Source organism: Saimiri boliviensis, chromosome 2 (genome assembly GCF_048565385.1).
Source record: "Saimiri boliviensis isolate mSaiBol1 chromosome 2, mSaiBol1.pri, whole genome shotgun sequence".
NCBI classification, from domain to species: domain Eukaryota; kingdom Metazoa; phylum Chordata; class Mammalia; order Primates; family Cebidae; genus Saimiri; species Saimiri boliviensis.
This window is the reverse complement of record NC_133450.1, coordinates 112996406-113022913: the sequence shown is the minus strand read 5'-3', so window position 1 is coordinate 113022913 and position 26508 is coordinate 112996406. Positions and strand designations below refer to the sequence as shown.

General features: G+C 40.8%; 1 protein-coding gene across 3 annotated transcripts in view; it reads right to left on the bottom strand.

The window, feature by feature from the left end:
* INO80 (INO80 complex ATPase subunit) overlaps positions 1-26508 on the bottom strand; it is a 153171-nt gene that overhangs the window by 33871 nt on the left and 92792 nt on the right. For all 3 annotated transcript variants that reach the window (XM_039462863.2, XM_074394073.1, XM_074394072.1), the window contains exons 26-28: positions 22893-23118; positions 16779-16906; positions 4310-4404 (exon numbers count right to left, since the gene is read on the bottom strand). In XM_039462863.2, coding sequence (XP_039318797.1) covers positions 4310-4404; positions 16779-16906; positions 22893-23118 — 449 coding nt within the window. The remainder of the gene's footprint in view (positions 1-4309; positions 4405-16778; positions 16907-22892; positions 23119-26508) is intronic.

The following is a 26508-nucleotide window of genomic DNA, read 5'->3' as shown; positions in this document are numbered from 1 at the left end:
GTCAAGGATGCAGTGAGTTGTAATCGCACCACTATACTCTACTATACTCCAGAGCTTGGGTGACAGTGACACCCTATCTCAAAAAATAAAAAACAAAGAAACAAAAAAAGATGAGTAATTTCCATAATTTGTACAGCCAGAATTTAGTCCACATGTAATCACTTACCAATAGGAGCTATATACAGAAGATCACTAGTGAAAGAAATGTAGGTAAAAATAAATTAGTAGAAAAACTGATAAATACAATGGCGTCATTTGGATATCAATTACGTATTGAAAAAGATGCCTTGTGGTAATGAGGCAGATGAATTCAATGTAATTTTATCATATTGTAAAAAAGAATTGCAGAAACCTTAGGTTGTTATAATCAAAGAAATTAGTTTCTACTGTGGACTACTGCTGGACTATTTAAAAACACAAATATCTTAAACTGTTAAGAAGTCCCTTTCTACTGAATAAATCTGCAACAGTATTGACAATATGAATTAATGTTTTAGGGGCTCTGAATAAACAGAAGAAACAAAATCCCACAAGGCAATATGGTGGTCTGGGTGCCCTCTCTAGGAGGCTGAAAAGGAATCTCAACTCAGGGTCTCCTGGAAGAGACCTTAAAGACCAGACATCTGGGTGGTCTGTAAAGGGGCCTATGAAACCACACAGCAAAGACAAGTGTAGGTCTCACGCTCACTCTTCTTTTAATGACCCATTGAGGTGACTTTGCACCAGTATATCCAAAGACTGCTAGGCACATAGCTGACTACAGTAAAGGCTTGTTGAATGACTGAAAAAGAATCACAATGAAAGACAACTGTGGATCTCTACAACACTCACCAAGAAAAAAAATCTATGCTACAGTCACTTTTTCCTCATGCTTTCCAAAGAGTCACACTGAGTGGTCAGATAATTGGGTAAAGATCCATTTAGTAAAGGTCATGGGTAAGAAGGAAGGGAAGCAAAGGCCAAGGAACCACAGAGCGAAGACCTTGTGAATGGCTTCTAGGATTGTGCACTGGTCACATGCTCTGAATGTTGCCCAGTCAGGACATCCTGGCCAAATGGCCTTTAGTCTCAGTCAGACTTTTTCCTGAAAGGATCCCTCATAGATAAATCTTGTATGAAGGGAATGTAAATGGCTTTTTATAGGTGTTCTTGTTTACTCTGACTGACCTTTGGGCCACAGGGCTTTCGAACTGAAACTACAAGTTTTTTTCTTTTGATGTCTTTTCATTAATAGTAATTAAAATATTGGCAAGGAGTGCTCGTGTCCAAAAACACCTTTTTCTCTACATTGGGCTATTGCAGTCACTCTAATGTATAAGTTGAGCATTTCCCCCCTCTTTGGAGGGGTCAGCACATCCACAGTCCAGATTCTACATGTAAGAAATACATTAGTTCTTTGCCATAATCCCAACTCTAAGCATCTAGTTTGTAATGTAGGCAGGGATCAAGAAGGAGACTTCAGTCTCTTTTTCCTTTTGCCTAGTATTAGATAGAGGTTGTTAAAATGATGGTTACCCAAATGTTGACTCTAAATAACATTCACTGTTATCTAAGTAATTCTCAGTGGTAGAGTCTGAAGGCTCAAGCAAGATTTCCTAATAAAAGCTGTGCAACATTACGTTTTTACTAAGTAAAATTTAATGGTGAAAATGCCATTCTTTTAGAGCTAAACTTTTCAAAACTATTATGCACTGCTACTGGGACTGCCCAAGTAATTCTGCTTCACAAGTTAAATAAGAGATTTCAGAGGTAATAAATTATACATCTCCTGATTTTTTTTTCCACTACAAAGGTACTATAAAATATACTGAGCCCTGGGTCTCATAGCCCAGTTTTCTAATAATTGGGTAAGCCAAGAGAACAACTGTAGTTCTACATCTCAGAAGCCCAAATCACTAGAACTCAACATATTACAGCTCTGGTTGGAGTCTACATCAGTAGAATTCTCTACAAAGAAATATACATAGTCTTAAATGTTCTTATCCTTTACTCAGTAATTTCCCATGTTTTAATCTATGCTAAGAAAGTAAAGCTTTATACACAAAAATATTCACTCAACATTTCTAGTAGATATATCTACTCAACAGCAGAAAAGCGGTGTAATATATGCCCAGTGTAATGCAATAGTAATCATAAAAATGTTGTTGGCAAAGACTTTTGATTTCCTTTGCTCTTCTCCTGACTGTAACAAAGACTTTTTAATGATTATGATAGAACATTAAGTAGAAGAAATTAGGATACAAAACCTATAATATGATATCAACAGTATAAATATAACCATAAACATATGTTAAAGACTATAGGTTATACCACAATGTTAACAGTAGTGGAATTGTGGGTGATTTTTATTTTCATCTTTAAATATTTTCCAAATTTTTCTCAATAGGCATTTCCTTATAATATAAAGGCCCTATTTGTTATTGAAGAAAAACATTACTGTTAACAAGATCTTCAAATGTACAATATCAAATATACTAGTGGAAAATAAACACAAACAGTATCAGGTGAAATACCCACTACTTGATGGCTTTTCTCATAACTTACAAAGCATGCCACCCCATACCAATGTGCCCACATCACAGATACACTGGCATGACTGGAGAAAATACAGGCACTCTGAGGAAATATACAGTCTATAGATCTTGCACATAAGATTCTTGTCAAGTTGCAGCTCTGAGGTTGGAGCAGGTGAGGATGTGATAAAATAGGTATCACTGATTTCAGAATTAAGAAAAGATGAAGCTCACTCAGTAGTTTTTTTTCTCTCTCTTTTTGCTAAAACAATGTGGTGGGCTAAGGAAGGACTATGCTTATTTATGTTTCAAATAACTGGTTTTAGAATCTTCTGCTAGCTGAGAAGCTAGGTCATGCTACTCACAGAGCTGTGCCAGGGTAACAAATGGAAATAGGTTTGAAGCAGATCTTCCCCTTATTGTTGGTCAAACAGGCACCTGGAATTCTGGGTATACAGTTTTAACTTAGAAAAAAACTCAAGGGAGGACATTCTATGTTGAATTACGGATGTGTTTCATGCCAAATCATTTTACATCTGAATTAAACCATGCTTTAGAAATGAATGAAATTAAAAACTATAATCTAAATGAAATGGCTATGTGCTTAATTTTCTTCCCAAGAATTCAAAAGTTAAATATTTAGAGGCCATGCAATTAAAAGCCAAAATTGAAGCTGTTCTGATTTACCAACATTAAGATCTACTTTATTCCTCAGTTCTCCAGGTCTAAGGAGAAAACTGAAGGTGAAGTTCAGCAGATCTGTCACTAGGGAGCCTGGCTTTCTCCTTGGAGAGAACAGTAACCGGACTCTACCTATTACAATGAAAAGCTGCACTCAGGATAATTATGGCTCTGTAAACCACCAGCATTCAGCAGGCAGTAACTGAAATTTCATAGGCTCATTAGCAGGTGGGAGAGGTACCATGTCTGAGAGCTGCCAGCTGAACAGACTGTACATTATTGCCATTTGTCATACTGCACTGTACTGCTACTATGTTAAAAGGAAAGCAGAAAAAGAAAACGTACTTTTCCTTAAACTTGTATAAAATGAAACACAGAAACAAACCAGTGACTTTAAGTCAACACTCAGAAATGGCTACTGTTAGTGGCTGGGGCACACTGGTTCATGATTAAAATCCTAGCACTTTGGGAGGTGGAGGTGGGTGGATCACTTGAGGCCAGGATTTTGAGATCAGCCTGGCCAACGTGGTGAAACCTCGGCTCTACTAAAAATACAAAAATCAGCTGGGTGTGGTGGTGCATGTCTGTAATGCCAGCTACATGGGAGACTGAGGTACAAGAATCGCTTGAACTAGGGAGATGGAGGCTGCAGTGAGCCAAGATCATGCCACTGCACTCTAGCATGGGTGACAGGGAGAGACTGCCTCCAAAAAAAAGGAAAGAAAGAAAAGAAAGAAAAACGGCTACTGTAAGCAATGACAAGCAATGATGAATATAGGTTGGTGGATTTTTTGTCTACATGCATATTATTCATCAAGGAGGATCTTGGTTCATACTTAGAAATGGTTTATTATCCAAAGAAACAGGTGCTGGTGTGGTAAGAAAGCATATTTCAAACATAAAAACTATCAGGTATACTCTCTTTGCTCTCCCAGACACACAGATCTGAATTACTATAAGCAGATTTAGCAACCTCTTAAAATGGCAGGAATTATATCATGAATCCTTAACAATCACAGATGTCCTGGCATTAAGAAGAAGAAAAAAACAACTTACCATTTCAAGTACTAGAGGGAAATGAAAAAGATAATTTTTGTAATTCCCATCAACATTACCTGTTCTGAAAATCAGCAACCATGTCTCGCCTCTCCGAGATCTTGGATGAGCCATCAAGCCTCATGTAGGTATGCTTCCTGTACACCATGTATTCCTGCCAACCAGGATAAAAGGACACAGTAAGTCTGATGCAAATTACTGTATTCTAAATCCCACAGAATCTAACCATCTTCTACCTTATCCACATTGGAGGCAAGCCATTATATCCAGAATGAGAAGAGAGCAACCCCAAGAGTACAGGAAGTTAATCTGTAAATAAGTTTACTGCCAATGTGTGAAAATCCAGGACAATCTTAAGATTATAATCACTCTCAATTTCAGTTTGGAACCTAATCTTATTCCTGTAGGTTTCATTAAAAAAAAAAAAATTCCACAAATCAAAATGGTATTTCAACCAGATATCTTTCACAGCTATGAAAATACCTACGTTTCTCTCAGTGAATAACGTTCACTGAAATGAATGTGTTTCCCCAGAGCAAATCTTTGCTGACTAAAACGCTTAAATTTATAGCCTAAGCTTCCTTCTCCCCTAAGAGCATGCATCACTGTTACGGGAGGCCTAAGCAGAGTGAAACAAAAAACAAGATAATTTTCTATGGTAGCAAATGTCCTCGACATCATCAAGAGAATTACAACCTTTTTTTTTTGTTGCTGTTGTTTCTTTGTTTGTTTGAGATAGAGTCTTGCTCTGTCACCAGGCTTGAGTGCAGTGGCACGATCTCAACTCACTACAACCTCTGCCTCTACAACCTCCGCCTCCAAGGTTCAAGTGTTTTTCCTGCCTCGGCCTCCCGAGTAGCTGGGACTATAGGCATGTGCCACCACACCCAGCTAGTATTTTCATATTTTAGTAGAGACAGGGTTTCACCATGTTGTCCAGGATGGTCTTGAGCTCTTGACCTCGTGATCCACCTGCCTTGGCCTCCCAAAGTGCTGGGATTACAGGCACAAGCCACTGCGCCTGGCTGAGGAATTACAACTTTTAAGAATGAAGAGATTTCAAAAGATGCAATGGAGAGACTGCCTCTACATTCTTAGAAATTGCAATTCTTCTTATAGTTATGTACAAATGAACATTTATTTCCTCTTTTGTTTTCTGATTATACTACAACACGTCCACTTGTAGAAGAACTAGAGTATCAAAGGCTCAGCATAGCTGCCTATTTGTAAGAAACAGTATAAAATAGTTACTTTGGTTCTAAAATAACTTCTCTATTAAAAAAGGCTAATCATTTCTACATTTGAAAAATGTTTGTGTTAGTTTTCTGTGATAAGATGTTCTTATACTGCAGTATTTTCATGTGTAACTTTTTTTTTTTTTTTTTTTTTTTTTTTGAGACGGAGTTTCGCTCTTGTTGCCCAGGCTGGAGTGCAATGGCGCGATCTCGGCTCACTGCAACCTCCGCCTCCTGGGTTCAGGCAATTCTCCTGCCTCAGCCTCCTGAGTAGCTGGGATTACAGGCACGCACCACCATGCCCAGCTAATTTTTTTGTATTTTTAGTAGAGACGAGGTTTCACCATGTTGACCAGGATGGTCTCGATCTGTTGACCTCGTGATCCACCCGCCTCGGCCTCCCAAAGTGCTGGGATTACAGGCTTGAGCCACCGCGCCCGGCCATGTGTAACTTTTACACTTGGTGGGGCACTTTAGCACGTAAGGTTACTGTCATTTGATATGGCTGGTATAGTGTATGTGGCAGCCTGTTCTTAGAGTGAGTGCCAAGAACTTGGCAGCGATCTCTGGACAGGGTACATGTGAAGTGAAGCTGGTCAACAAAGTAGACAAGCTCAACAACAATGCATCTCTTCATTGTGTTTTATGTTCGGTTTACTTTTAATTATTTTACTGTTTCTTTCTGTCTTGGGGTGGTTCCTTAAGAGCTCTGATAATCAAAAGGGAGCAGAAAATACTCAAAGTGAGCTTCAAGTTCGCACTTAGTGGTATTGCTATATAATAGGACTGAGCTAATGGCAGAAGGGTAAGGGGTGTTTTGGATAAAAAGGACTTGAGCAAAGAAGGTATAAAATGATAGCAAGATGACAGTCCTTAGAAGTTTGCTATACCTTTTGCAGCTAATCCAGTGATGGAATGTTGCAATCAGAACAATGAAAGAACTAGACAGTATCAAGATAGTTTACAGAGTCACCCATAACACATATTATAATTTTAGCAAAACGGTAGGCTTCCTGCATAGGCACTCTTTTGCCCTTTTTCTTTTTTGAGACAGAATCTCACTCTTGTTGCCCAGGCTAGAGTGCAGCAGCGCAATCTTTGCTCAATGCAACCTTCGCCTCCCGAGTAGCTGGGATTACAGACATCTGCCATCATGCCTGGCTAATTTTTCTGTTTTTAGTAGAGATGAGGTTTCACCATGCTGGCCAGGCTGGTCCTGAACTCCTGACCTCAGATGATCCACCTGCCTTGGCCTCCTAAAGTGTTGGGATTACAGGCATGAACCACTGCGCCCAGCCTTTTTTGCCTTTTAAAACTGAACTAGCCACGTAAAAAGCACTGATGAATGAATCTTCTAGTAAATTTTGCTGTTCATATATTTATATATCAAGGCCAGTACAATCCCAGGGATGTTAATCCTAGACCATAATCAAACCAACCCTGATTAAAGAGAGCCTGTTACTGAGGCAACAGAAGTGAATTATTCCCTTTCACTGCTTCAAGTATTAGCTTTCAAACTAAGATGAGCAGTGGGATTTCATGCTTTAGTAAATTTAGATTCTGTTTCAGTAAACAGCTCAAAAAAGCAAGTACATGGACACTGAAAGATCTGTTGAACAGCTGACCTGGGTGTGGTGGCTCACCCCTATAATCCCAGCACTTTGGAAGGCTGAGGCAGGAGGATCCCCTGAGGTTGGAGGATCCCCTGAGGTTGGGAGTTCGAGACCAACCTGACCAACATGGAGAAGCCCTATCTCTACTAAAAATACAAAATTAGCTGGATGTAGAGGTAGACACCTGTAATCCCAGCAGTTCGGGAGGCTGAGGCAGGAGAGGCGCTTGAATCTGGGAGGCAGAGGTTACGGTGAGCTGAAACAGCGCCATCGCACTCCATAGCAAAATACCTAAGAGATAAAGATTAGGGCCAGGTATGGTGGTTGGCCAGGCACAGTGGCTCATGCCTGTAATCCCAGCATTTTGGAGGTTGAGGCAGGTGGATTACTTGAGGTCAGGAGTTTGAGACCAGCCTGGCCAAAATAGTGAAACCCCATCTCTACTGATAATACAAAGATTAGCTGGGTGTGCTGGTGTGTGCCTATAGTCTCAGCTACCGGGGAGGCCGAGATGGGAAGACCACCTGAGCCCAGGGAGTTTGAGACTGCAGTGAGCCAAGATCATGCCACAGCACTGCAGCCTGGGTGACTCTGTTTCAAAACAATCAAACAAACAAACAAAACAGATGAATATATATACACTGCAGTATTATTCAGCCTTAAAAAGAAGGAAATCAACATGGATAAATCTGAAGACATTATGTTAAGAGAAATATGCCAGACATGGAAAGAAAAATATTGCATGGTTTCACTTACATGGGTAAGCTTAAAAAGTTAAACTCACAAAAGTAGAGAGTAGAAGGGTGGTTGCCAGGGGCTGCAGGAAATGGGGAGATGCTGGTAAAAGGGTACAAAGGTTCAGTTATGCAAAATGAAAAAATCCTGAAGATCTAATGTACATCATGGTGATTATAGCTAATAATATTATATCATTATGTGAAATCTGCTAAGAGAGACAATATCCCATGGTCTACCTTAAATATATACAATTTTTATTTATCAAGCATACATCAATAAAGCTGTAGCTGCAAAAGGCTTCAGAAATTATTCTGACAGCCTATATCAGCACTGAAAACAATCACTAGGAAGGGCAGGCAGGGTAGTTTCTCTTCTTGCCGTTCAGCATGGCCCTCAGATAAGTACTACTTGAAGTCTGTTAGAAATGTAGAACTGAGGCCGGGCGTGGTGGCTCAAGCCTGTAATCCCAGCACTTTGGGAGGCTGAGGCGGGTGGATCACGAGGTCAAGAGATCGAGACCATCCTGGTCAACGTGGTGAAACCCCGTCTCTAATAAAAATACAAAAAAAATTAGCTGGGCATGGTGGCGCGTGCCTGTAATCCCAGCTACTCAGGAGGCTGAGGCAGGAGAATTGCCTGAACCCAGGAGGCGGAGCGGAGGTTGTGGTGAGCCAATATCGTGCCATTGCACTCCAGCCTGGGTAACAAGAGCGAAACTCCATCTCAAAAAAAAAAAAAAAAAAAAAAAAAAAAAGAAATGTAGAACTGAGGGACACACAACTTACCCAGTAAATCATAATCTGTATTTTATTGTTTTCAATGGAGTCTCACTCTGTTGCCCAGGTTGGAGTGTAGAGGTGCTATCTTGGCTCACTGCAACCTGGACTTCCCAGGTTCAAGCAATTCTCCTGCCTCAGCCTCCCAAGTAGCTGGGATTACAGGCATACACCATCACACCGGGCTAAGTTTGTATTTTTAGCAGAGATGGGGTTTCACCATGTTTGTTGGGCTGGTCTCAAACTCCTGACCTCAGGCAATACACAGCCTCAGCTTCCCAAAGTGCTGCGATTGTAGGTGTGAGCCACCATGCCAAGTGTAATGTACATTTTAATAACATTTGATTCAAAAGCATTAAGGTTGAGAAACACTATTGTAGAACAGTGGTTTTTTTGTTTTGTTTTGTTTTTGAGGCAGGGTCTTGCCCTACTGCATAGGCTGAATTATAGTAGCATTATCTTGGATCACTGCAGCCTTCATCTCCTGGGCTCAAGTGATCCTCTCCCTTCAGCCTCCCAATTAGCTGGAACTATAGGTATGCACTACTATGGCCAGCTAATTTGTTAATTTAAATTTTTAGAGAGTTGGGTGTCTTGCTATGTTGTCCAGGCTGGTCTTGAACTCCTGGGCTCAAGTGATCCTCCTGTCTTAGCCTTCCAAAGTACTAGGATTATAGGGGTAAGCCACTGTGCTCGGCCAAACATATGCTGTTGTTTAAAGCACTGAAAACACCTTCTTTAAGCAAACTCTTACACGGAACCCCTCTAGTATATAAAATAAATAAAAACATCACTATGCTAACTGATGAAGATATTAAGCATTTCTGCTTAATATCTACTGGTCCTCTATCACATCCTATCAGTTTGGAAACCACTGTTTTACTATATAAGGTGAGAAGACAATGCTCTGTTTGTATGCCACTGATTCAAAAGTAAGACTTACAGATTACATCCGTAACAATCTGTACAGGATCACATCTGTAGGCCCTACTTTTTAATCAGTGGCATGCAAACAGTGCTGCCAGCATAGATAGTTTTACTGAGCATTCACTAAATGCCAGTCACTGTTCTATTTTACCTGGTTAAGTTTATCCAGTCATGGCAACTTTTAAGGCAGGTGCTATTGAGTATTTTTGTTTAGTTTCGGTGTTTTTGGGATGGAGTCTCGCTCTGTCGCCCAGGTGAAGTGCAGTGGTGTGATCTCAGCTCACAACTTCCACCTCCAGGATTCAATTGATTCTCTTGCCTCAGTCTCCCCAGAAGCTGGGATTACAGGAACCTGCCACCACATCTGGCTAATTTTTCTATTTTTAGTAGAGACGAGGTTCATGTGTTGGCGAGGATGGTACCTGACCTTGTGATCTGCCTGCCTCAGCCTCCCAAACTGCTGAGATTACAGGCATGAGTCACCACGCTCAGCCATTATTAAATATTAAAATTTCTCTCTTAATTTTCCCCCCAGGATCAAAGATCATAATGTGCTCTGCAACAGCTTCCAAACACCTCTTTTTTTTTTTTTTTTTTTTAAAGATTACAAATTTTTATGGGTATGTAGTAAGGGTAGGTGTTGTTATTGTCACTCCTATTTTACAAACGTTAGGTAAGGTCCCTAAAGTGACACAGGCAGTAGGTGGCAGACCTAGGATTGGAACTCAAAGCAGACTGGTTTAAGAGTCCTTGGCTTAACCCTTATACTGTTTCCCAGATGGAAGGGATGATCAGCATTACTAAGACAAAAATAAAAGAGAATCCTGTTAACCCTAAGGTTCGTTTTTTTTTTTTTTTTTTTGAGATGGAGTTTTGCTCTTGTTGCCCAGGCTGCAGTGCAATTGTGTGATCTTGGCTGACCGCAACCTCCGCCTCCTGTGTTCTCCTGCCTCAGCTTCCTGAGTAGCTGGGATTACTGGCATGTGCCACCATGCTCAGCTAATTTTGTATTTTTAGTAGAGATGGGGTTTCTCCACGTTGGTTAGGCTGGTCTCGAACTCCCGACATCAGGTGATCCACCTGCTTCAACCTCCCAAGTGCTGGGATTACAGGTGTGAGCCACCACGCCTGGCATAACCCTAACATTCTTAATACATTCTGTCTCTAACCTGATCTACCACCATCTTAAAGAAAGGATAATCGAACACTTGAAAAAATAAAGGCAAATGTTCACATATGCTATTACCAACCTTTCATTCTGAAACTTTTGTTCCAAAGCTGGCTGTGACTTTGATTATAACCAGATTTCATTTTGATAAAACAATTTGGGGGGAAGGACTCAGTATGATCCACAAACCTGCAGATCTGATCTAACTTTATTTTCTTGCACATGCTGTTTTCCATCTTTGGGGTATATCATCAGCAAAAAGGCTACTCTCTCTATCACAATTTTTCTGCAGTCCAAGCAAGTTGAGCCAAGTGAGTTAAATATGACAGCCATAATTCCCTTAATCAAATACAGAGTTGGAGCAAGACTACCATAAGGCAATCATGGGACCAAAATAATCTGACTTCAACCTACTCATGTTATTTCCCTCTCCTCTGCCACATGTTCCAGTCACAACAGAGACTACTCTTGTACCTTTCCATCTCTGTCTTTTTACATCTGGCTTCCTTAGTCTCAAATTCCTTTCTCCTTGATGTTTGAAATTCTATTTGTTCTTAAGTTCAGATGTCACTGTCCACGTGATGCCTTCCTCAAGAGTGACCCAGTTAGAAATAAACATATCCTTCTTGCTATCTTCAGCTCTGTTCATGCTTCATTTTGACACTAGTATCAGGGTTCACTGACAAGTATTTTTGTATGTATATGTCTCCGCCACTAGATACACTCCTTAAAGCCAAACAATCACCGGGCGCGGTGGCTCAAGCCTGTAATCCCAGCACTTTGGGAGGCTGAGGCAGGTGGATCACGAGGTCAAGAGATCGAGACCATCCTGGTCAACATGGTGAAACCCTGTCTCTATTAAAAATACAAAAATTAGCTGGGCATGGTGGTGCACGCCTGTAGTCCCAGCTACTCGGGAGGCTGAGGCAGGAAAATTGCTGAACCCAGGAGACGGAGGTTGCGGTGAGCCGAGATCGCGCCATTGCACTCCAGCCTGGATAACAAGAGTGAAACTCCGTCTCAAAAAAAAAAAAAAAAAAAAGCCAAACAATCATGTTTAACTGATATCTGCATCTGCCTAGCATTAATGCCTTGCTCAAAGGTAGCATGGAGGAAAAAAGAATTAAAAGGATTATAACACAGCATGGTTGTAAGCTGACAGATTTCCTTCTATAATTCCTAAGACTGAATAAAAACTGTAGTTGATAGCGGTCCCGATTTTCTTTTCTTTCTTTTTTTCCCCAAAAGGAAGTAAAGTACACTTGGAAGAGGGCCAAGCAGGCAACTTAAGATATCAAATGTGCCGATCCTAATTTGCTTTTCATTCTGTGGGGCATTTTCAGAATACCCAGCTTCCCAGTATCAGAATCACAGCTTCCAAAGGTAACCTGGATTTCGAAGACAGGCCAACTCATAGATGACAGAATGTCTGCTCAGAATAAATCTTTTCCCAGTGAGGTACTGCACTTGGATAGCTGACTGAGCAAGGTACACAACCCAGTTTCTCAAATGTTATTATGTATGGATTATTTGGATTTAATTCTGTATTGCACGATTATCATATATCGGTACAGTTCAAGATTTGTCTGGATTTCAGTATTTAACAATTACGCCACCTACAGCATAAATTGTCTTTCCAAGTACTTTTTATTGCAAAGGAAAGTATCAAGTGGCTTATTTCCTTAAACTACATACACACTCAGTTGCTTGATTCAACAGGAATCAAACTCAAAAGAGAAGACCCAGAGATAAGTCATCTGTAATAAGTTAAAAGCTCTTTGCTACTAGAATATGGAGAGGAATCCCTAACCATGGTCAAACTTGTGGTGGTAGGAAAAGTTCTGGCTGGCATGAGCTGGAAACCACCATCCCAAATGCACAGGGATTATGTGTTCCCCTAGTATGTACACTTGACAGCCAAGACCCTATAGGTGGCCAGGCAAGGTGGTTCACACCTATAATCCCAACACTTTGGGAGGCTGAGCTGGGCACATCACTTGAGCTCAGGAGCTCAAGATCAGCCAGGCCAACATGGTGAAAGCCCATCTCTAAAAAATACAAAAATCAGCCAGGCATGGTGACACGCACCTGTAATCCCAGCTGCTCCAGAAGCTGAGGAAGAATTGCTTGAACCCAGCAGGTAGAGGTTGCAGTGAGTCGAGATCTCACCACTGCACTCTAGCCTGGGTGACAAAGCAAGACTCCATCTCAAAAAAAAAAAAGATCCTATAGGTTGTTCAGTAATAAAATAAACTCATAACAACATTTATTGATCTATGATTTCCTCACCTGTTTATGTCCCTGACTTCTGCCTGGGGCAAACTAAAATTCCTGGCCCTGGAAATTAGGCAGTCTCCTCATCACTATTTATTTTTATTTGTCTTAGTGCCCATTTGTTACAGCAAAAGCACTCTCCTTTTAAAAATCCCCTATCCAGAAACACTACTATTTGGATGCCATGTGAAAGAATAAAACATTTCTGAATATATTCTATTTGGAAGCAGATCAGATATATACACAAGAAATTTAAATTAAAGTCAAATTTTTACCCAAGGGAAAAAAGAAGCAACCAATGACTTCAGAAAATACTGTGCAAATACTAAGTGTTCTGTATGTCTCACAGAATGGAAACCTAGCCATACAGAACTATGTGAATTCTTAATGTCTTCTAGTTCTGCAAAGCCCCAGAAACAGAGACAGACAGCCATGGCTAAGGCATATAACAACAACAACAACAAACCCAAAAAGGCTGTTGGATAAAAGAGATGCTAACATACTCCACAGCAACACAGAGAACACAGAGCTTTAATATCCACAATGTGAGTTTCTAACTCTTACTCTATTGGAAGCTTTTCTTTCTCTTTGAAGAGGGTAAAAGATTTCAAGAGAAAAAGGGAAATCCTGAAATAAAAATAAAACAACCAATTTTTTTTTTTTTTTTTTTTTGAGACACAGTATTGTTCTGTCACCCAGGCTGAAGTGCAATGACACGATCTCGGCTCACTGCAACCTCCACCTCCTGGGTTCAAGAGATTCTTCTGCCTCACCTCTCTGGGTAGCTGGGATTATAGGCACCCACCACCATGCCTGGCTAATTTTTGTATTTTTAGTAGAGATGAAGTTTCACCACGTTGGCCAGGCTGTTCTTGAACTCCTGACCTCATGTGATCCGCCTGCCTCAGCCTCTCAAAATGCTGGGATTACAGGCGTGAGCCACTGCACCCGGCATAACAACTAACATTTTGAGACTTAAGTTTGTGTTTTTTCTTTTCTTTTTTTTTTTTTTTGAGACGGAGTTTCGTTCTTGTTACCCAGGCTGGAGTGCAATGGCGCGATCTCGGCTCACCGCAACCTCCGCCTCCTGGGTTCAGGCAATTCTCCTGCCTCAGCCTCCTGAGTAGCTGGGATTACAGGCACGCGCCACCATGCCCAGCTAATTTTTTGTATTTTTAGTAGAGACGGGGTTTCACCATGTTGACCAGGATGGTCTCGATCTCTTGACCTCGTGATCCGCCCGCCTCGGCCTCCCAAAGTGCTGAGATTACAGGCTTGAGCCACCGCACCCGGCCTAAGTTTGTGTTTTTTCTTAAGGTCAAGTATACTTTATGGAAAGCATCTATTCAGAAGGTCCCAGTGCAAGATCATGTATCAGGTCATGCTTTAATGATGAAACATGGCTTTAATGAATGTTAACACTCAGAGTTTCTATTATGAAAATGACTGAAAAACACTCTTTCAAAGATTAAAAAAAAATACAGACCTAGTGCTGCACTATCTCAAGATGTACAATATGTTTACATTTCCATCAACGATTAGACATATGGTAAACACTGTGGACATTGTAATTCCAAGCTCATAATCAAATTCTATGTCAGTACTAATCTCCTGGAATATAGAATACGCTTCATTTGAGTGGATAATATTAAAACAAATTAAAAATGAATAAACTTTAAGAAAATATAGTGAAGAACCATTAGTGTAGTATTAAGGAAACTAGACAAGAGTTTCATTTTAGTTTTTAAAACATATAAATAGATGCAGCATTTTCTGGCTTCGGCATCCAAAATGCATATTATACATATGGCTAAGGAATATCAGCAGTTGTGGAATTCAGGCTTGGAATTTGCATTTCCCTAATTTGGAATACCCCTTAGAAATGCATCTACATTTAGAGAGGTTCTCAAGCTGCTTGTTTGCGAAACCTACCGTCTAGGTCCATAACCCAAAAATAACTGTTAGATTATAGACAAAGAGGAAGTTATCCTGGTGGGTAGGGTTTACAGCACTTATCCTGAATAAAACTTATCATATTCTGCCTTACTTATTTTAGTAATATTTAATGAGAACCTAGAAGTGTGTGAAATACTGAGGGAAGGACTAAAATATAGGCTGTATCCAACTTAAACCACCTACACTCACCTTCACCTACCAAAGCTAGCTTATTTGATTGCTCAATCACATTCCCTTGGAATTTTCCTTTAATATGAATCAATGTATAAGACAATAGTCTTGAAAAATAAATATCATTATGTCTCTTACTAGTATCCTTGGGGTACTGTTTTTTATAGTTGCCAGCAGCTGAAGATCATTACTTTAGCTATACTTTCCCTGTCTCTTGAGGACAAGAAAAGTGTACTTTACCTAAAAAGAGCCCCACTGCAAGAAAAGTTGCTCATGGAGTTTTGGCTGCTGGCATCATTTGTTTGAACAGAACACTAAACATATAGACGTCTTTTTATTTTGGATTACTGTTGTTAGGACATTTAACCTAGTTAATATTTACATCAAACACAATGGCTTAAACACCTCTCTTATGGTGACTTACATTCACTCATAAGCACTTCCATCATGTAGGAATAAGTGGCCTACTCATAACACAAACCAGAGAGTTTACTTATTACTATTCCCTGGTGTAGCAGGGCGAGGGTATTCTCATATATAAAAACATGAGAATATTTATGTACTTCTGAAAATCAGGTGCTTTTGCCTCTTGAACTTTCTTTACACAAAAACTTATTCTACTAACTTGCGATTATCTGTTCTCATTTTTGCTCTCTTGTTTCTAGGTGTGTGACTTCCTATCCCTTAAAAAATTAAGTCACCACTCAGACAAGAAAGTAAGCAAAAAACCTCAACAAAGAAGCAATTAAAGAAACAAAAGTTGTCTTGCACAGTTGTATCTTATGTATCTACTAACTTATTAGCTGTAAAACCTGGTTGCATAATAGAAGCACCCCAGGAGTTTTTAAATATCCTAATGCCTAGGCCTCATTTGAAACGTAATAAATAAGAATCTCTGGGAATGGGACTAAACATCTGTATTTTTTTAAAGCTTCTCAGGTGATTGCAATACGTAGTCAAGTTGAGAATCACTATATTAACTTAGGTTGAACAGCTGCTCTCTGTTTTTCTACATAGAGAACTAATCTTGTATATTGTTTTCTATACATAATTTCAGATTCCTAGGCTGTGATTTACTTTAAAATTAAGAAATTTCTTCCCTAGTAAAAGAAGGATGTAAGGGGTGTTTTATTTCATTGGTATAGGGAACGGTGTAGAAGTCCTTCAAACACTCCCCATGCCAGGAACTAATTCTGCTCCCTTTATAGATTGTAAAATCAAAAAAAGGAGTTTTAGAGGCTGTGTGGTGGCTCACGCCTATAATCCCAGCACTTTGAGAGGCTGAGGTGGGTGGATCACTTCAGGCCAGGAGTTCAAGACCAGCCTGGCTAACATGGCGAAACCTCATCTCTACTAAAAATACAAAAAAAAGAGCTGGGTGTGGTGGTGCACACCTGTAACCCTGGCTACTCAGGAGACTGAGGCAGAATTACTTGAACCTAGGAGGCAGAGGGGGCAAAGCCAAGATCACATCATTGCACTCCATCCAGGCTGGGTGACAGAGTGACTCTGTCTCAAAAAAAAAAAAAAAAAAAAAAAAAAAAAAGGAAAAACAAGAAAAAAGGGAGTTTTGGGGTTCCCATTAAGCAGGACTGACATTAGTCATGGACATCTGATTCCTACAAATTAAATGTCAAGGTATCCTAGGTCCCCAAGGTTCCTTCTCCTACCTCCAGCAGGTCTATCATCCTGGTCATCTGGGAGTAGATAAGGACCCTATGCCCTTGAGACTTGAGCCGAGTCAGCAGGACATCAAGGGCATACAGCTTTCCACTGTCAGTGATGAGGCTCTCCTTGCCTGGGGAGAAGAAAAGGGGGAAAGGGAGAAACTGTATTTAATTAAAGCAACAAAATCACTCACTGCAAAGCTGTATGCAACCACAATTATTATAACCAAGATGCCTGTCATCATGAGATCAGGAAAGTGCTCTAAAGGACGAATCCAAAGCCCTGAAAAGATCAAGACCCCAGCAGTGCCCTGGGAAGAAATACCCTAAGAGGGGAAGTATAGATTCCCTGTCAACTTCCAGTCAGACATGAGCTCTTAAGGCATTTATAAGTATCCCTGTTCCACATCCTTACTCAGAGAACACCAGGTATACATGGACATCTATGGGTAACATCTACATCAATCTGCTGTTAAGTGACCTAAAAATTTTGTTTTTTCTTTGTTCATCCTATCTCTAGATAACTGTTTCTGCCAGTTCTGTGATTGTTTATATCCTGAAAGCACTGAGAATGTATCCTACCAGACTTTGGAGCAAGCAAACAAATACAGTTTAATAATCACTCTTTTTGTCCCTTTTTCAAGACAGGGTCTCACTCTGTCAACCAGGCTGGAACGCAGTAGCGCAATCCCAGCTCACTGCAGTCTCAACCTCCTAGGCTCAAGTGATTCTCCCATTTCAGCCTCCTGAGTAGCTTGGACTACAGGTGAACCACCACACCCTGTTAATTTTGTTTCTGTGTTTTGTAGAGCAGGGTACTGCCACATTACCTAGGCTGGTCTTGAACTCCTGGCCTCGGAGGAGCCTCCCGCCTCAGCCTCCTAAAGTGCTGAAACTGTAGGTGTTAGCCACGGTACCCAGCCCCACTACCCCTAAAAAAAACAAAACAGGCCAGGTACGGTGGCTCACAAGGTCAAGAGATCGAGACCATTCTGGTCAACATGGTGAAACCATGTCTCTACTAAAAATACAAAAAATTAGCTGGGCATGGTGGCACGTGCCTGTAATCCCAGCTACTCAGGAGGTTGAGGCAGGAGAATTGCCTGAACCCACGAGGCGGAGGTTGCGGTGAGCCGAGATCGCGCCATTGCACTCCAGCCTGGGTAACGAGCGAAACTCCGTCTCAAAAAAACAGAAACAAACAAAAAAAACACCTAGCTCTCTTGCAGGACTGCAAACAGGTTGGCTGGTAAATGTTGTTAACACTAGCTGTATATTAATTCAATAAGGACAGCAGGGCTTTTCAGAAAGACAAACTTTGGGTTTCTCTGCAATGAAGCTCCTCTTACTAACTTGTGCTTTCCTTCCTCTCCTCACAAGAAAAGCATTTCAGCAACAGATCTTTAAAGAACACTTAACTCACAAATTTTCATATTATTCAGTCAGTATCATTTAACTCCCATCATATTCAGGAAGTAGGGTTTCCTGTTTGCAGACTGGTCCATAAACATGCCCTGAACAATTGCTGCCATTAAGAGGGGAAGAGTTTAGGCTTAAGGGGTTGGGTAACACAGTATTATGTGGAAGTGGCCATAGGACACAAAAAGGGAGAGAGAAAGGAAGGAGATATTATAGACAACTAACAACTACAAGTAAAAGAGAAAACTCTTTGGAAAAACACAATGTCCCTTCTCAGTTTCAGGGTTTGAACCTATGGCTTTTCTTCAGAACTAAAGTCTGACAGTTGACAGCAATCCAAAAGTTCTCAACAGTAATTCTCTGTTCTTGCCACAATTTGCCAAATGCACAATTATTGTATACAAAGAACAAGAACGGATGTGCTGACAGCACCATAACAAATCATCAGCAACTCTGTTTCTGCTACAAAGCCACAGGTCCTGGCTGATTACTCCTCTGCACTGCAGCCTGCCATTTCCCACCTTCGGAATGCTGCCAGGCCATGTCTCCTTCCACCACTCCCTCCCTGACGCTGTGGCACACACCTCTGTTCAGTCCCTTTGTTTGGTCCTGTTTAGATTATTCAAATGCTCTTCTTTCTGTTGGTCTCCGTACCAACACAATCAAATGACTGCAGCTGGGAGAGAACTGACTGCTAAGCCCTCTCCCTGGCACTAGACAAGGAGTACTATATAAATTCCAAGTCTGAGCAGGCAGTAAAGCTTTCATAACAACTTTTAAGGTTTTATTCTTGACACAACTACCCTTCTCCAGTAACTGCATTCCCTGGAGTTTCGCGATTTTGATAGCTCCTAAACATTCACTACAAAGCTACCAATCAGCTTTAGATATTCTATTTCTTTCTGTTCTCATTAAAAGCAAAGCAAGGTGAAAAAAAAAAAAGACCATATATTCTTTAGCCCTTGAGTGAGAGTGTGCAAGTTAAGTTCTAAATATTTCTGTAGCCTGCTTATTTCCTTCTCCATTTAGATATACTCTCTCAGCACAAATATTAACGCATACACAAATTTGTTTTATGTCTGAATTTTGAGAAACTTCAATTAATTTCAAAATCATGACTCAATGGTTTTCAAACAGTCCTGCTTCCCACGTCTACTTTACTTGCCTAATCAGAATGAACTGTTTTTAGGATTAGAAAAGCTCAGACATGAGGCCGGGCGCGGTGGCTCAAGCCTGTAATCCCAGCACTTTGGGAGGCCGAGGCGGGTGGATCACGAGGTCAAGAGATCGAGACCATCCTGGTCAACATGGTGAAACCCCGTCTCTACTAAAAACACAAAAAATTAGCTGGGCATGGTGGCGCGTGCCTGTAATCCCAGCTACTCAGGAGGCTGAGGCAGGAGAATTGCCTGAAGCCAGGAGGCGGAGGTTGCGGTGAGCCGAGATTGCGCCATTGCACTCCAGCCTGGATAACAAGAGCGAAACTCTGTCTCAAATAAAAAAAAAAAAAAAAAAGAAAAGCTCAGACATGAAGATGTGCATATACTTACAAAGAGAAAAATCTGTTGTGACTAAAGGAAGCAAGAAGTAGTACCTTCTGTCAGCGTGTTATCCTGTAGGTGGGGAAGGAAGAAGTGGATGGACTAGACTTCTTTGTACAGTGCCCTGAAGGAAAAGGACTACGAAGAAACACTTCAGCAACAGCCTTAAAAGACTTATTAAGCAGTGAAAACTATCTGATTTGCTGGTGAGCATGCTAAATGGAGGAAACCAGTCTCTACTGTTTGTTCTTAGTAAGATACGCAGGAAAAACAGGTTTCTTTTTTCTTTTTTTTTTTTTGAGACGGAGTTTTTGCTCTTGTTACCCAGGCTGGAGTGCAATGGTGCAATCTCGGCTCACCGCAACCTCTGCCTCCTGGTTTCAGGCAATTCTCCCGCCTCAGCCTCCTGAGTAGCTGGGATTACAGGCACGCGCCACCATGCCTAGCTAATTTTTTGTATTTTTAGTAGAGACGGGGTTTCACCATGTTGACCAGGATGGTCTCGATCTCTTGACCTCGTGATCTACCCGCCTCGGCCTCCCAAAGTGCTGGGATTACAGGCGTGAGCCACCACGCCCGGCCAAAACAGGTTTCTTTCTCTGAACACACTAGAGTGACTTCTGGGACTGGCATTTATTAGCCAAGTTTTCAGCAGCCACTTAAGTTGCACTGGACAAGAGTTCCATCTGCTGCTAAGCAGGATACAGAGACAGAAGGAACACAATTCCCTGGAAATCCAGCTGATTCTGCTAAGTCAAACCTATGCCCAGCCCCTTCTTTAAAACAGGGGCTTTATGGATCATTGGGTGTTAAAAATAAATAAAATAAAACAGGAGCTTAAAAAATGTTGAAATGAATAAACCTATCCTACTCTCTTAGAAACTTTCCTTCAATTCTATGGCATAATCTTATAGTGCCTTCATTTAGATATAGGTTCTTACCATCAACACTATAAGATCCTGTTCAGAGATAAAAAGAATGTAGCCTATGGCAGTAAAATTAGGGCAAAAGATTAATTACATCTCCTTTTCCAAGGAAAGGGGACTTTTAAAGATTTCTGGTGAAACCATGGCGAAGCAATCAAGGTGTGAAACTCAGAAGATTTTGGTCAGTCTGTCAAGGCATTAGGAAGCAACCCTTGTCAGGGAAAGAGAAAATGTAGAAGTATAGAGGAAAGAGAGATGAAATAAGGGTTCCAGTGAGACACCCCCAACCTCCGCCCTGTCCCAGCTAGTCTACAGAGCACAATGGGGTGAGGAGCTGGTTGGTTCTCACAGTAAACAGCCAGTGAGGCTGGTGCTTTTTATCGATGCAAAAAGAACTCAGACGCTTCCTGCTATTTAAACAAGGTTCATTTTTCTTTCAAAGAACAGGAAAAGCCACAAGAGATTCCCACAACGCCAGCAATAAGCCATCTACTCCTGTAATGGGAACTTAGGAGCCAGAATGAAGAAGGGAGAAAAAAGAACTAAGGTGCTGTCTTGCTTCTTTCAATATCTGTGCTCGTCTCTTGCCTGGGATTCTGTGGCTTCCTGACTGGCTTGCTTTACACTTTGGTTGCCCCCCTGATTTTCAAACAATGTATTTCCACTCACTGCTTTCATGTGCTTTAAGACAGCTACAAGGCCATGTGTAATACTGCTTTCAGATACCCAGAAAGACATCTTGGATATCTCAAAGTACTCCTAAGCTACTAACAGGCTGGCGCAGACCCCTTGACACCTGACAAAGTTAATATAAAATGGAAAAACCAGGCCTTAGACAGTAGAATCCACTGGAATTCTATCCCTTAGAAACAGAAAAACACCTCTTTTGAGTGCTTAGCTCTAGTTTATTTCCATGACATGCCAGTAAAAGGAATATAGTCGTTCTTTTCTGCCGGAACCGCCATCTTCCAGTAATTCGCCAAAATGACGAACACAAAGGGAAAGAGGAGAGGCACTCGATACATGTTCTCTAGGCCTTTCAGAAAACATGGAGTTGTTCCTTTGGCCACGTATATGCGAATCTATAAGAAAGGTGATATTGTAGACATTAAGGGAATGGGCACTGTTCAAAAAGGAATGCCCCACAAATGTTATCATGGCAAAACTGGAAGGGTCTACAATGTTACCCAGCATGCTGTTGGCATTGTTGTAAACAAACAAGTTAAGGGCAAGATTCTTGCCAAGAGAATTAATGTGCGTATTGAGCACATCAAGCACTCTAAGAGCCGAGATAGCTTCCTAAAACGTGTGAAGGAAAATGATCAGAAAAAGAAAGAAGCCAAAGAGAAAGGTACCTGGGTCCAACTGAAGCGCCAGCCTGCTCCACCCAGAGAAGCACACTTTGTGAGAACCAATGGGAAGGAGCCTGAGCTGCTGGAACCTATTCCCTATGAATTCATGGCATAAAAGGTGTTAAAAATAAATAAATAAATAAAAGACCTCTGGACTGTTAAAAAAAAAAAAAAAAAAAAAGGAATATAGTCAAAATATCAGAATTTGGACAACTAAAACTAATACTACAGCTCCAAACCACAATTTCAGTTTGCCTGCAGATGTAAGCAAAGAACGTAAGTCTATGAATTTTCTGTGTTCAGTTTTCTTAAAAGAAGTTTCACTAAAGCAAAGACGAAAACCTAGTTTCCTTTCAACCCTTGACTTTGACCCTAGGGGATCTGGGAATCCGCTAGCATTTTGGCACAGAATGCACTGTTTTTCCTCTTGTTATCATTCAGATCTCTAGTGCTTCATGTAGGACACTGTTTATGCTACTTAAACTAGGCTTTCTGTGAGTGACGACATTCTCATTCATTCCACTGGCAATGGCACAAGACAACCGTACTCATTTGACCTAGAACCTTTCCTACTAAGTTTATTTCTACCTTTTTTTTAAAAAAAAAAAAGAGTGGCATTCCTTTCTCAGCTGTAAGCATGTCAAAGAAACGTATTTAAGCACAAATCTAAAAACATTTATCTCTCTACTCATCATAAATTACTAATATATTTACCTATAAATTACTAATATATTTACCTATAAATTACTAAAGGCAAAAGAGGAAATGGAAACCTCAAGAACAGTAAATTCCAAATATCTGAAAGGACCACATGGAGTATCTCCCTGGTTCTCCCCTTGCCAGAGCAAGGAACATATTCCAAGAGAATTGAGAACTCACCTGGAATCCTGATGAAAGACCAGCCATTCTGAGGCCTGATGCTCCACAGACCTCCAGCTGGCTCTGGGAAGAACTGTGATCGCCGATTCAGCCAGTCTGCAGCCAGTTCAGGGGCCCCATTCAACAAACACTCCTTGGCTGCCAGACTCCCTCCTTCCTTCAGAACTCGCCGTTCATATTCTGCACTTCGGTCGTTGCAGTAAGAATCCAATGGCACTGCGGTAACCTGCAGTTAAAGATTCACAGGAGATAACTCTTTCACACTGTCCATATGCACTACACCTTTTGGGAACCTCAACTTTGAAATCAGACTAATGTGGATACTTCGTAGGCTAGTGGTTTTAAATATTTGTTCTGGCACACTAAGCTGTCCCTAATGAATGACTTAGTGAGCTTTTCCAGATAAATGGCCAACCTCTTGTAACATGAAACCTGCAAACAAACTAAAGATCCAAAGAGAGCTGGATTTTGCAGATAAACCAGGATACTAGGTCAGCAATAACTTTATTACATGCATATATATCTGATAATTTTGCCACCTCCCTTCACTGCTATTGTTCTTGGCAAAGTTTTCTTAGCCATATGCATGATGGTGATGCCAGAAAGGGAGCTGCAGCTAGTCAGACATCATTTAAAAACTAAAAAATATTGGCCTGGCATATTTGAAGCCATCTTTAATACTTTTGTGGCAAATTTCTCAAGTTTATCGACAGTTTTCTCCTCCTCCTTGACCAGGCTGCTGACCGATAAACCCTAACGAAAGAGAAACTTTCTTTCAGTTCATAAACTGGGGAAGAGGGAATCGGGAGGGTAAGGAAGCAATTGCCAGAGAGTAGCAGATTCGTTTCCTGGCTAGGCCAAAGGCTATACACAAATTCCTATCTCACCACAAGGTGTAACCAAACAACCCTCAGCTGCTGCTCACTCATTGGAGTACAGAGCGCCTGTCAATTCAGAAACAGATTTTATCCTTCTTTGGCTATCTGGGTTTATTCCTACTCTTAATAGGCAGTTTTCAGATAGCTGTGATGTCAACTGGTAAGGAGTATGTTGAAGATGACAAGACTAGATTTTGTTAAAATGTGATTATCTGTCAAGCCTGTGCTGACAAAAATGCTGAAAGCCCATTTCAGGTTGAATATCCCTAATCTGAAAATCTAAAATCCAAAATCCAAAATGCTCCAAAATCTAAAACTTACATGAGTGCCTACATGATGCTTAAAGGAAATGCTCATTGGAGCATTCTGGGTTTAGCATGATTGGATAAGAGACACTCAATCTGCGTAAGAATTTCTCAGAAGAACCCTAGAGCTAGACTAAGACATGGGGAGAAATGGTATGAGAAGCAAGGGCCACGGTATAGGAGGGATCAGAACATGAAACACTGGCTTTATCTAGTTAGGTAGTTCTATTATTTTGCAGAAGTTAGGCACTGAGGGAACTGGATCTTCCTATTAACTTTTCTATTTTCACGTTGATCAAGATTTAGGGAAATGGCTGTCAAGTTTTGGTATGCATACAGACCTCCTTTGATGTGGATTAAAAGTGTAATTTTGATCCAGAAGAACTGTGGGAGGATCTATGTTTCTGACAAGCACCCCAGCATCTCAAGCTGAACCCTGAAAAATACTGCCTTGAGGCATATAAACAGCTAGCTGACCATGGGGCTGCAGGTGCCTCTGAAGGGTACCAATGTGACAGAAAGAGCATCATTTACCAATAACCAGAGAATACTCTGGCTTGCAGATGAAGCTGAACTGAGTTTGCTAGGGAGCAGTGCCATCTATGGTCCAGATGCAAAACTACAGAGGGTCACAGCAAACTGGGCCTGGAGTTCCAAAACCAGTTCACAACAAAAATAGTTTATCCAAACAGTACTAGAAACTTCTGTCACCTTTATCTTCTCCACAGGGAGCTTGTTTTTGGCCAGGCATGGTGGCTCACGCCTGTAATGCCAGCACTTTGGGAGGCCGAGACGGTAGATCACTTGAGATCAGGAGTTCGTGAATAGCCTGGCCAACAGTTGAAACTCCATCTCTACGAAAAACACAAAAATCAGCCTGGCATGGTGGTGTGAACCTGTAATCCTAGATGGTTGGTAGGCTGAGGCACAAGAATGGCTTGAACCTAGGAGGCAAAGGTTGCAATGAGCCAAGATTGTGCCACTGCACTCCAGCCTGGGCAACAGAGTAAGACTCTATCTCAAAAAAAAAAAAAAAAAAAAAAAAAAAAAAAAGGGAGGAACTTGTTTTCTTGCTTTCAACTTAGTTATTTTTGCCACTAATATATGAGCATGGGCAAATAAAATATGGACCCCCCCCCCAAAAAAAAAAATCAGAACTTATATTGGAATTATACATAAAGACTCTGGACTCAAAAATAAAAAAGAAAAAAACAAAACAAAACAAAAGAAACACACACACACACAAAAAAGACTCTGGACTCATATTCTTGAGATGAAAAGCCATAAGCTAGAATCCCAGCATGAAAGAAAGGAGACACAGGAAGAACGTTTTTTCTGTCTGGGATTCATTTCTAGGCACTCTTATAGTTTAAAAACAAAACATCTTTTTCCAGTTATAAACTTTCATATATTTTTCAATTTCCATTTTGATGATATCCTTCCAGGTCCAGGACTGAATGCTGAGAGGTTTGCAAGACACTATTCTTAGTGAAATATTTTTCAATGTTTTGAGAGGCTTCTTTGGCCAGGAGCCCAGGATCAAGATATTAATATATGCAGAATCATACAATGTCATGCTGTAAGTATGTAAGCAATGTACTTGTAAAGTACAAAAGAGGGCAAAAATGTCCAATCTACTTAGAATAAATCCTGATTTCTAAGTCAGCTGTATCCCACATAGCTTCTCTCTCTTCTGCTAACCCCAGGTGGCCTTCTGATTTGATCAGAAGCAGGGGGAGATGAAGCATGACATAGAATTCTTCCCTCCCCATGAAAAATGCATACTCCCTCTCATCCAACATGAGCTGACCCTTTTCTTGCTTCATTTATCTCTGAAACTACAGTACCTTCAGGGGTTGCCTCCTTAAGCGTTCAGCGCCTCCTTCCAGAAGACATGTATGTTCCTGTTCTAGCCGAAGGAAGCGTAACCGCTCCAAGCGCTGCAGTATTTTAGTCAGAAGAATTTCCAGAGTCCTAATTTATTAACCCTGCAGAATTATTTCCTCAGCTAACGATAAACAGCTCCTATAATTCCTTCCATAATGGTACAGTTCTTCCGGAACTGACCCTAAAGTTTTCGTAGCATGTGTCAGAGAAATTAATTTGCCAAATTCAAGGCCAGGGTTTAGGTTTCAAAGGACATTAGTTTCTCTATCCCCAGTACAAATGTGGGTTAGAAGTCAATATAAGATAATTAAGGTATCTCATGAAATTTTGCCTTATTCACTGATCTGAATCCCTAGAACTGTTATGAAAGGTAAAAGATGTGTATTTGTGTATGAAATATTCAGAAATACCTAAACTCTTCTTCCTGTCCTCCTAATCATGGTATACTTACTCTCATTTTCAGGTTTAGCACATGCTATGTAAAGAAACTCTACAAAAAGTGGGGAGGGTAAGTGGGAAAGGAGCAGCCTTTCAGGCAAATGATTA